General features: G+C 41.6%; 1 protein-coding gene across 1 annotated transcript in view; it reads right to left on the bottom strand.

Annotated features, from left to right (window-relative positions):
- The window catches only part of ADAMTSL3 (ADAMTS like 3), a 366,781-nt gene that overhangs the window by 226,470 nt on the left and 128,022 nt on the right, over positions 1 to 12,289 (bottom strand). The window contains exon 6 of the mRNA XM_087429032.1: positions 2,869 to 3,105. Coding sequence (XP_087285158.1) covers positions 2,869 to 3,105 — 237 coding nt within the window. The remainder of the gene's footprint in view (positions 1 to 2,868; positions 3,106 to 12,289) is intronic.

The following is a 12,289-nucleotide window of genomic DNA, read 5'->3' as shown; positions in this document are numbered from 1 at the left end:
AGACAAGTGTAGTATTGGCAAAAGAACAGACAAATGGATCCATGGAACAGAATAGGGAGCACAGAAATAGACCCACATTAATATAGTGAAGCGATCTTTGACAAAGGAGCAAAGGCAAAACAATGGAGAAAATATCGTCTTTTCAACAAATGGTAGTGGAACAACTGCACATTCACGTTAAAAAAAAAAAAGAAATGAATTTAGACACAGACTTACATTCTTCAAAAAAATTAACTTAAAATGGATCATAGACCTAAATGTAAAACACAAAACTCTAAAACTCCTAGAAGATAACTTAGGAGAAAATATAGGTGACCTTGGGTATGGTGATGACTTTTTAGATACAGTACCAAGGCATGATCCCTGGAAGAAATAACTGATAAGCTGGACTTCATTAAAATGAAAATCTTCTGCTCTGCAAAAGACACTGTCAAGAGAATGAGAAGTCGAGTCACAGTGGAAGAAAATATTTGCAAAAGACACATCTGATAAAAGACTGTTACCCAAAATATACAAAGAACTCTTAATAAGAAAATGAACGACCCAATTAAAAAATGGGCAAAAGAGTTCAGATACCTCATCAAAAAAGATATTTAGATGGCAAATAAGCATATGAAAAGATGCCCAACATCATATGTCATTAGGGAATTGCAAGTTAAAACAACAATGAGATACCACTACACACCTATTAGAATGGCCAAAATCTGGAACGATGATAACACCAAATGCTGACAATAATGTGGAACAACAGGAACTCTCATTCATTGCTGGTAGGAGTGCAAGATGGCAGTCACTTTGGAAGACAGTTTGGCACTTTCTTACAAAACTAAACATACTCTTACCATGATACAGCAATTGCTCTCCTTGGTATTTACCCAAATGTGTTGAAAACTTGTGTCTATATAAAAACCTGCACATGGCTGTTTATAGCAGCTTTATTCATAATTGCCAAAACTTGGAAGCAATCAAGATGTCCTTCAGTAGGTAAATGGATAAAAAACTGTGGCTCATCAGATAACGGAATATTATTCAGTGCTAAAATGAAATGAGCTATCAAGTCATGAAAACACATGAGGAAACAAATGCGTATTACTAAGCGAAAGAAGTCAATCTGAAAAGCCTACATACTGTGTGATTCCAACTATATGACATTCTGGAAAAGGCAAAACTGTGGAGACAGTAAAAAGATCAGTGATTGCCAGGGGTTAGGGAGGTAGACAGGGATGAATAGGCAGAGCACAGGAGACTTTTAGGGCAGTGAAACTACTCTGTAAGATACTCTAATGGTGGATACATGTCATTAAATATTTGTCAAAAACCATAGAATGTACAACAGCAAGAGTGAACACTACTGTCAACATGGACTTTGGGTGATAATGACGTGTCAATGTAGGTTCATAGAGTGTAACAAATGTACCTCCATGGAGTGGGAGTTAGATATGGGGGAGACTGTGTATACAGGGGCAGGGGATATATGGGAAATCTCAGTACCTTCCACTCAATTTTGCTGTGAACCTAAAAAATTAAGTCTATTTAAAAAAAGGGTCGGGAGGGAGAGAGAAGAGTTCAGGGAGAGCCTGGAAAGGCAAGCAAGAACCCTGGATTGCATCACCAATGCAATGACAAGCCATTGAGGGATTTTGGTGGAGGGAGCGACAAACTGATTTACATTTTAAGACAGTCACTTTGGCTGCTGTGTGGAGAATGGATCTGAGGGAGACAACGATGGAAGTTGGGAGATCAGAACAGGAAGCTATTAATGTAGTTTAGGTCAGAGTTGATGGAGGCTTAGACTAAGAAAGAAGTCAGCGGCGGCAGAAAGGAATGGTGGATTCAAAACAGACTTCGGAAGTAGAATTCACAGGAGCTGGCGATGGATTAGATGTGCGGGTTGAAAGAGAAGAATCAAGAATGACTTCAAAGTTTTGTATTGAGCAACTGGGGGCCATTTTCTAGATGAAGGGATGGAGGAAGGAGAAGCTAGTGTGAGGAGCAAGATCAAGGTTCGGCTCTGAGCGTGTGAAGTCTGAGACCAGGGTAGTGCCTGACACTCAGTAAGTGGTCAGGTTGCTCATTTGCTGTTGTTACCACTGTTTTTGTTATGAAAATTAGAGGATAAATGGCATACTAGACATTCATTATTATGTAAATTTTTTCCAGAGATCAAAAGAATGGGGGTGGAATCCTCTCCTTTCCTGCCTTCTCCGCAGTGTCTCAGCAACCCTGTCTCAGTACCCTGAATCCTCACACCTTTACAAGCCATGGTGCACTATGCCTCAGTCACAGCTCTGCAAAGTCCACTCTGAAAAATCTGCTGGAATGCATTCTTGCTAATTTTTCAATAAATAAGTCATTGCTCCCAAAGACCCAAAACAATGAATTAATTTTAATAAGAGAGCTCAGGGAACCTACCAATATTACCCTTCCAAAGCAGCGTTTCTCAAAATGAGGCCCTGGACCAGTGGCATCAGCGTCTCCTGGGAACTTGTTAGAAATGCAAATTCTCGGGCCCCACCCCAGACCTACTGGATCAGAAACTCTGGGGTTGGGGGCCAGCACGCTGTGTTTAACAAGTCCTTCAGGCGATTCTGATGGACTTTCAAGCTGCAGAACCACTGACCTAGAGGAATCACAAGAGGTCATATATTGCAATCTTTTGATTCTAGATGGGGAAAATTAGCACCGTTTTAAACAAATAAAACATAATTTAAAGGTGAGTAATACTCTCTAAAATATTTTCTACATTAAAATTATCAAGAACAATATTTCATCTGTGTGAAAAAAAGTACAAAAGAAAAGGATTCTCTTTATTGGGAGCGGGCATGGCACATCCTTGAACGAAGGGCATGGGGAGCAGGTGTGGCTTACCTGACAAATGCCATTGATACACATGTCCAGGGAGTCAGCGTTGCAACGAGTTCCATCCAGTACCTTGGGGGCCAGCTCCACTACCAAGTTTTGACCCCGTGCATGACACTTGAGCGCGCAGGGGGCCGCAGGATCATTATATCGTGGAAGCCATTCATAATAACGCCCCTGATACTGGACGTCATTGTAGGCTGAGCACTGCTGGGCTCGGAAGTCCTCTGCATCCGGAGGGCAGTCCTGGAGGTGGAGAACAAGGGCCACATGTACATCACCCAGTGAGATGAGACAATGGAAGCCGAACAAGTTTATCAGAGTCCCGGGAGTCCAGACCCCACTTGCTTCTTTCCTGGGAGTGACCTCATTCCTTCATTTTTTTAAAAATTTAAAACTGAATCTATAGCTGTGAAATTCTACTGGGACCTCTGCAATAACCATCTATAGAGGGGATCACCTTATTTATTCTGATCATGCTTCCACCCAGGTATTTTTTGCCAGATTATTAAAGCTTACTATATTTAGATGCCAAATTTTGCTCTATTTTAACCATCTTGGATATAAATTTTCAAATGCATTACACAGTCTCCTTTTCGAAACAAGAGAAACGGAATGCTTTTAATTTTTCCAGGTGACTCAAGGTCTTCATAGGGAATATTAATTATCATCCATGCCTTCAAGAGCCATTTCAATGTGAAAGATTATTTGCTCCTATGTTAACCGGCCCCAAACTGCTGCGCTTTTGTGAGTACTGGTGCTTGTTTCTTTGTTTCTGTTTTGTTATTGTTGCTGATTTCACCTACTTTCCTCCCTAGTTGCCACGCCCCCAGGCAACCCTCTTCACCTGTACCAAGCGCCTGCCTTCCACTGGCTGCAGGATGGGAAAGAGACACCGGAGCTTGTTCAAATTCTGTCTACAACAAAAGCAAATAAATTCTAGGTTCACACCCCAGGGAGCTCTTGCAATAACAGTAAAAAGTGTTTGTACAAGTCCTGATGACTCAGGGCTATTTTTACTAAATTTACAAATTACTGATCCCTTCCATCAGATATTTCCAAAGCAAGATGCTGGACGACAAAAAGTGTTACTTTACTCTTCAAAATCAACTTTTGGTATACAAACTTCCCAATTAAAGAAAATAGATACAGAAAAGACAATATATTATTTTATATTTTTCTCATTATAAAACTAATAAATATTCATTGTAAAACTTTGGGAAATCATTTCTATTCAAAAAAGAATAAATAACAAAGATTATTGTACCTAAATCTTTACTCAATTCCTCGATTATTTCCCAAGGACAAATTTCTGGAAATAAAATTTCTGAGAAAAAGGGTAAGTGTGTTTCATGGGTTTTTCAAAATATTCCAAGTTGCCTGCCAGAAAGGTATTATTATTATCATCAGGCTATATGAGTTCACTTTTCTCAATACCTCTTCTCAGTTTGCATATTACAGTTTTCTAAAATTTTTCCAATCATAAGTGTTAAATAGAATGTTATTGTTTTAATTTGCCTTTCCTTTTTATTATTTAGGTTTAACATATTTTCATGTATATTTGCTTTTTATATTAATTCTTCAAAAATTTCTTGTTTTCTATCCTTCATTTATTTATTGGAACGTTTGTCTTTTTATTATTATTTTGTTTTGTTTTGTTTTTTTGTGAGGAAGATCAGCCCTGAGCTAACATCCATGCCAAGCCTCCTCTTTTTGCTGAGGAAGACCTACCCTGAGTTAACATCTATTGCCAATCCTCTTCCTTTTTTCCCTTTCTCTCCCCAAAGCTCCAGTAGATAGTTGTATGTCATAGTTGTACATCCTTCTAGTTGCTGTATGTGGGACGCCGCCTCAGCATGGCCAGACAAGTGATGCATCGGTGCGCGCCCGGGATCCGAACCTGGGCCGCCAGTAGCGGAGTGGGGCACTTAACCGCTATGCCAAGGGGCTGGTCCCCGTCTTTTTATTATTTTTAACACACAAAACTATTAAACTTCATAGTGAAGTTATCAGCTGTTTGTCATTTGTATTGAAAATATTTTCCCCATTTAATTTTGTTTTTGGTGCTTTGTGAAGTCAAGTTTTAAATTTTTATGTAGTCAGCTCTATTATTTCCTTTTAAGGTTTCTTTATAAATGAGCCTAGAAATGCTTTTCCCACCCTGCCCTAAGAACAGATAAAAACTTAAGTGTATTTTTCTAGCTCCTTTATAGTTTAGCAATTATATTTAACTCTTGGTTACATCTGGAATTTATTTTGATGTATAGGATAAGGCAGAAAACTAACTTTATTTTTTCTGCAAATTGTTATTAATAAATTATCAGCCAGAAATTTAAAATATAATTTCTTCCATTTCTCCCCTTTTTACCACTTGACTTTTGTATTTCACTGTGTTTATACTTTCAGCCTTTATAAATTGCCTCAGATCCTTTTTGCAAGTATGTAGGGAATAAATAAAATATAATTAATAAATAAAGTTTCCCCTGGGATGAGTTGTATTACTTTGCTGTGAATCATTCCAACATCCTATATTGTGTCCACATTTTTCTTGTTTTAGCAAGATTAAACCTTAACCCAGGTCACACGTATGGAAGAAAGAGTCAAACTGAAGAAAACTGAAATTGGACGACCTTTCTCTCTTATGAGGACTGTGTCTTCCATCTGACCAGAAGGAAGATCATCAGTGATAAAATTATATGGCCTCCTCTTCCTTCAACCATGGCCAGTTTTCTCTATATCTCACGCTTTGAAGCCCAAACCCAAGAGCATAAGACAGCAGGGTGAAAACAACTTTCCTTGTGTTAGGCTCACCCAGTGTCCCTCAGCATGCTCTAAGGATGAAAGTGCTGGCTGTCTGGCCCTTGACTGCCTTGAACTCCATAAACCAAGGAAGTTTCATAAAATAAACAAGGGTTAATTAGCAGAAGACAGCGCAGGATGCCAGCCTAAACTTAGTCTTTGCTAAAAGGGTGGCCAAGTTTGTGCATGTGACCAGCCTCCTCGCCACAGCCAACTGATTTCATCAGAGGCAAACATCTGGTCCACGCCATGGCAATCTTTCCCAGAAATTTGGAAGAGCAACAAAAGAGCCAGAGCTGAGAATTCACATCAATCTGGGGCTGGGCCAGTCATTTCTTTTATGAGATGCATGTTGAAGCAAAGCAAGTCAGTTCCCACAGCAAAGAATGAGCTAGACATAAAAGAAGGAAAGATGATAAAGCATGTGTTTCAATAGAAGGAGTAAGGAACCTGGGTTCCTCACTTTCTGGTTCCTGGGTCCAGGCCTGCAATGTGTGCTTATGCCTAAGTTCCATTAATCTATCCAGTGAATCCCATTTTTCTTGAGCTAATTTAAGTGGGCTTCTGTTCTTAGCAAACGATGATCCCTGATTAAGACAGCCCTGCATCTGGATAATGCTTTCTAGTTTACCAGGGATTATTACCGACATTTTTTTCTTCATCACCACTCTTTGAGCTAGGCAGGTCAGGATTATCATTACCCTTGTTTTTATAAATGGAGAAAACTGTGATCTAGAAAGTCTTTAGTCACTATCCCAAAGACACACAACTAGAATATGATAGAGCCAAGACTGATTTCCAAAGTAACAAGCATTCCATTATATAATACTGCTTTCTAGTAATCTTGGGGGACATTGACCACTTACATTAAATGCTTTCATTTACTTGGCATTCTTCCAATGTCAACAGTATGACTGTGTAGTCTGGTTCAGCTGGGTCCCATGCCCTGGCTCAAGACAATCTAGGGATTCTTGTGTCTTAAATAGTTCAGCTGACATTTAGGAAGTTTGAATGCCAAACATTCTTCTGCTTTCCTTTCCCTGAGCAGCATTTCTTCATATCAGTTAAGTTCAAGACAACACTTATTGATTAAATATACTTTATGGGCCTTGCTTAGGTTACATGCTGTGGAGAACACGGAAGTAGAACATAATCCACCACTGCCACTTGGTGAGCTTGTTATCTTATTGGAGATGTAGCATCTACATGTATGAAATACATTGAAAAAGTAGGTTATTATTGGTATTTGTAGACTTACTGTAGGACTTTGCAATGAAGGAAATAAAATTGTCATCCAAGAGTTAAATTAAAATTGACTAAATGGAGTTAAAAAGGAAAGAGTAGATCTAATAAGGAAAGAATAAATCCTAGATCAGAAAGACTTGACTCAGTCAGGAGGGGGTAGCCAGCCTGGGAAGCATAGAAAAGAAGAAGTAGAAGAAGAAGAAAGAGGAGAGGGATTAGGAGGAGGAGACGAAGGAAAGGAGGGAGGAGGAGGAGGACAGCAGATAACAACCAGCACCCATTCAAGGACCATCCTGAAGACAGGGTTCTCCGTTCCCTCCTAAGGCCATGAGGATACATAAACCATTCTCATGGATAACTTAGGGAGAGAAGCCAAGACAGGGAGATTATCTAATAAACTGAGTATTTTTATGCAAGAGAGACAGACCATTACCTAAGAGATAATTTATATAATAGGATTGGACCAAGCTTTAACTTGGATTAGATATTTAGTTAATTTTCCTCCACATAACCAGTAAGTAGGAGAAATACGATTTTCACATAAGCAAATTCTAACATTTTACTTTATCTTCATATCCAAATTGCAGCATGAGTTAAATCTCATGATCCTCTTATATAACGAATGCCAAAATTTCTAGCACAAAAATAAATTGTTGTAGGTGACCACTATAAGCTAGAGTAAGCAAACAATGCATCATGGAAAAGGGACATTTCAGACTGGATTTAAAAGATGGTGTGACGTGACTAGAGATATGAGATATGAGAAACAACATAAGCAAAAGAGAAACAGCAGAAACAAATGTAGTCTCTATGAGGCACAGCCTTGTCCAGCAAGGGTGAAAGCTCTGAGCTGAATAAGAGAGAAATCTAACCAACTTCTGGAAGTCCTTGAATGCAAGTGAGGAGAATTAAAAGTAATAAGGATCCACAGAGGGGAGTGACATCGAAAAGGTGGCATTTGAGGACCAGTGTGATGGCAGGACGGATGAAGTTCTTGAGACAGATATGAGAGGAAGTGGCTCTTGCCCAAAGTAGGAGCAATGGCGACGGGAAGAAAAGAACCCTCTAAGAGAAAACCGTCAGAAATCAGCCATTCAAAGGATCCATAGTATAAAGGATCTTTCAAGGGTCACATCAAATGTCACCTCTTCTGGAAAGCTGTCAGGGAGCCCAGGGACCCCACAGTGCAGAATCAACCATGCCTCCCTCTGTGCTCATATAAAAATGTGTTCATGCTACAAAATGCTGTTACCAAATTATGACACACTAATTTTAAAGATATTTTCCCTTTGCCCTCTTCCAGCATTGCCTTTAATTTCATAAGCTCAGGTGTGAAAAAATATGAGTAGTCAGTGAATTCAGTATTAGATCACCTTGCTGATACCTGTGACTGCCCTTGGAAATTCTCCATTTGCTCTGATATACCACTGATAACAATAATTCTTTAGTGAGGCCCCCGGAGCCAGGCCCTGGCTGTGAGGGTCTATGCTGAGTGCTGATCAGGTTATGTCTGAAGAGGCAGCTCCCTAGGAGCCCCAGCACTGCACACAGGCATGCTCTGTTCCCCTCATCTTTCAGAGCCTTCAGCCCGAAGCCCCATCTCCCCTGACAGGATGAACCCGGGGACAGCAACTGAACTACAGCCTGATGCCTCAGGCAGGGGAGCGCGCTCCTCCATTCCTGGCAGTGCCTCCCGCTCCTGCCCTGTGAAGCAGGGGTTCCCAGACACCGGGGGTAGCATTTCTTCCTCTAGGGGCTCTGCATGCGAATGCATGTCCCTATCACATCCAGACTTCATAACAAAAGGACACTCAATCTTTCCTTGAGTGCCTGCCCCCCGCCCGGTGTCTTCTGCTGAGGTGACACAGCTGTCAGGGTCTGTCCTTAAGCCAGTTCCTCCCTATGCTGGGGATCCCCCCTGGGCTGCTGGGAGAGAAGACCCTGGGCAGCGGGGACTTCATTTCTGCGACTTCCCTCAGTTGCCTCTCCTTCAGCTCCTTCCTGCTCTTCCCTGACCTTCGTCCCTCGCCAACTATGACTATGCAGAAGGTCCTGCCTACTGTTCCTGGGATTGGAGTTTCTACAACGGTGTCCGAAAGGTCAAAGTCCTTCCAATTCCCTCTGCAGTTCACGCACTCGTGGGTTGTTAAAAGCGACCATGTTTTAGTTGCCATTGTCTGTAGTGTCATTTCATTATCTAACAGAGCTGGAGACCTTTTCATACTCCTTTCTAAGAGGCATTGTGATGCAGTCGAGTGGTCATGAGCACACACACATGGGTTAAATTCAGCTCTGTGACCTTGGGCAGTTTGCCTAAATTTCCCTCTGCAAAAGTGGGGATAAAAATAACACGTACATTGTAGGGATATTATGACGATTAAATTATTCATGAAAAGGCACTTAGAACAATGCCTAGCATGTAGGAAGTAGTTAATAAGTGTGAGCTATTATTATTATTATTATTGATTTTGGATAGGAGTTAGACAGCTGACACACATACAACAAATTCCATGGTCCCGAGGCTGATAGCCTGAGCCTTCAGATAACCCATGGAGGAACAGAGCTATCAGCAATCTCTGGCACAGAAGTGACCGTGTGGTCTCCGGGGCTCACCGGCCGTGACTTCTGCTCCTCCACACAGCAGGCCTCCCTGATAGACAGTTTGGCCATTGATGGTGACATCCCTTGGATGGGAATGGAAGATCTTGCAGTCCCATCAGATGGGGCACTCAGGCCCCCAGATGTACAGATGTGCGCATTTTTGAATCACGAAGCAAGTTTCCCTCAAAAGAGTGCCTCGTCTGGGAATCACTAGAGGCAGCTTCCTTCAAAAGAGTGGGTACATTCCCAGGAATATACTTGCGTAATCTCTCCTCTATAGGAACAGACTTCTTACAGACCATCAACCTTGCCGCTGGGGATGCATTTGTCCACCTCTGGTCTGCAATAGGGTTTGAGTATACACAGCTGCAGACACTTGGCACACGGAGATGGAGGGGTGCCCTGCACACTACAGCTGTCGAAGACCAACTCGCCCTTATTTCCCTACAAGGAATTTTGTTGGAAACTGAGTTTGCAATGGCAAGCATAGAAACTAATGCCATATTCTTATGAAATCTTTCTAAGGACTCCCTAAGGACTCCCACTCTGAGAACTAGAAAAGGGCAACAGTTATATTGCTGTCCTCTCTCCAACTCCCACCTCCTAAGCTTCCATTTCTCACTAGCCTAGAGCTGGTAAAGGTTTCTGTAGTATCCTCCCAGAGGGATCATCAGTTAGCGACCACAGGTCCTCCCAAGACCCACAGAGCCTCAGGGGCATTAGTTCTTCACTCAAGCACACCAAAATCCTAACTATTGCACCTAATATGCACCAATTTTGGTAGATTACATTTTATGTCTACACTGTATGACACAATACTCCTAGACCCTTGTAACACCTGTGTTGAAAAAGATGCCTTTTTGGAATTAGCTAGAGCAGAGTGATACAGACACATAGAAACCATAGAATGGAATCTCTTGATCTGGGCATTTTAAATGAATTCCCCTAGATAGCCTCACAGAGTATTGCTGGATAAGATAGTGTTGTGAAATTTATTCTTGAAGGACTGCAAGGAACTTGCCAGACCAATTTGCCTGAGAAGACAAGCTGTCCCATTGTGCTAATGAGAATAATGCACCCTCTCCCTCTCCTCAAAGATGTTCACGACCTAATCCCTAGAACCTGTGAATATCTTACCTTACATGGCAAAAGAGACTTTTCATGAAGCATCTTCTAACTAAAGTTAAGGACCATGAGATGGGAAGGTTATCCTGGATTATCCAGGTGGGTGAACCTTGCCCAGCAGTAGTCACAGGCAGGTGTGACTACAGAAAAATGGTCAGAGAGATGCAATATTGCTGGCTTTGGAGATGGAAGAAGGGGCACAAGCCAAGGAATGTGGGCAACCTCTAGAAGTGGGAAAAGACAAGGAAACGGATTCTTCCCTAGAGCCTCCAGAAGGAATGCAGCCCTGCCGACCCCTTAATTTTAGTCCCATGTCGGACTTCTGACTTCCAGAACTGTAAGATAATAAATTTGTGTTGTTTTAAGCCACTAAATTAGTGGTAATTTGTTACAGCAGCAATTAAAAAAAAAATGCACTCAGGCAAAAGATAGTAGGTCTACAAGTCTGGTGGATAAACACCTCAGGATGCTAATGCATTCACGTGCTTGTTTAAGAAGGAATGCTAGACAACGTTTGCACCTAAATGCCTGCCTTTGTCTGAGCTCAGGTCAATCTCTCTCCCTCCTTCATCCCCCACCTGGACTTCCAGCTCATTACATTAAGCACTCAACGCACACACGTGTCTCTCAATTCCTCTGACTTCCATCCTGTCATAGGACATCTGAATTCCTCCCAGCACATGGTGGGCTGGCTGCCTCACGGCTGGGTGATACTGCAGTTTGAGTGCCCAATAAATAAGCCCCTATTTTTCCCACCCGAGTTTGAAAGATAAAGAGAAACATTTCTGCTTCAAAGCTGATTAAAACAGACCAAAAACATGGCTTGAGCTCTGCAGTCAAAAGGCCTTGCTAACACTGCCTGCTCTCCCCCCTAGTCTAGAGCTTGGGGTTGCCCACCAAGGAAAGTTTGGGTCTATGGAACAGAAACGCTCACTCAGGACTGCGGTCTCCCACTGGCCCAGGACACAGAAGGCAGAGAGGAGGACAAAGCCTCAGGAAGGGAAACTTTTAAAATAAATCAGTTACAACCAATTGAGAAAAGTGGATTAAAAAAAAAATCTCACCTAGATCTCCAGATTTTCGGAATTTCTTTTTAATTCTGTCATTTTGACTTGGGTACATATCACTAACAAGAGAAATGTTTTGTGTGGAAAATAGGACTGGTTCTTTCTGATATTTATTTTGCATTTCAAATTTGCAAAGCAAAATATCTGAATTTTGTTTTTTATTGCTGATCAGTGTAGAACAAGAGCAAGGTTCATAAGCCTTCCTAGCGTGTGACTTTCTTGATCACCTGCAGCACTCCTGAACACATCGTGCCGTGGGCAGGACGGGGGTGCTCAGAGCAGGAGAAAGCACCAGAGCAGTTCAGTCTGTGCGCTCCTACGTGGCCTTTGGAAAAGAACTCCACCTCCCTCAGCCCTAGGCCTCTCATTCACAAAAGAGACATAACCACCCCTCGTGTGCCTACATCTGAGAGGCGGTGTGAGGGTCGCTGAGATACTGCACATAAAAGCACCTTGAACTCTGAAGGCTTTATAGTTATTATGTGTTGTTTCTGTGAATTCAGAAATTATTAAATACTTACCAAATTAGATCATAAGTGTGAAATGTCCTAAAAAGGTAGTATAAATGGAAGGTATGAGATATACAAAACTGT

The sequence above is a fragment of the Ceratotherium simum genome, chromosome 3 (assembly GCF_057802395.1).
Source record: "Ceratotherium simum simum isolate JZ-2026a chromosome 3, ASM5780239v1, whole genome shotgun sequence".
NCBI classification, from domain to species: Eukaryota; Metazoa; Chordata; class Mammalia; order Perissodactyla; family Rhinocerotidae; genus Ceratotherium; species Ceratotherium simum.
This window is presented reverse-complemented; position numbering and strand designations above follow the sequence as displayed.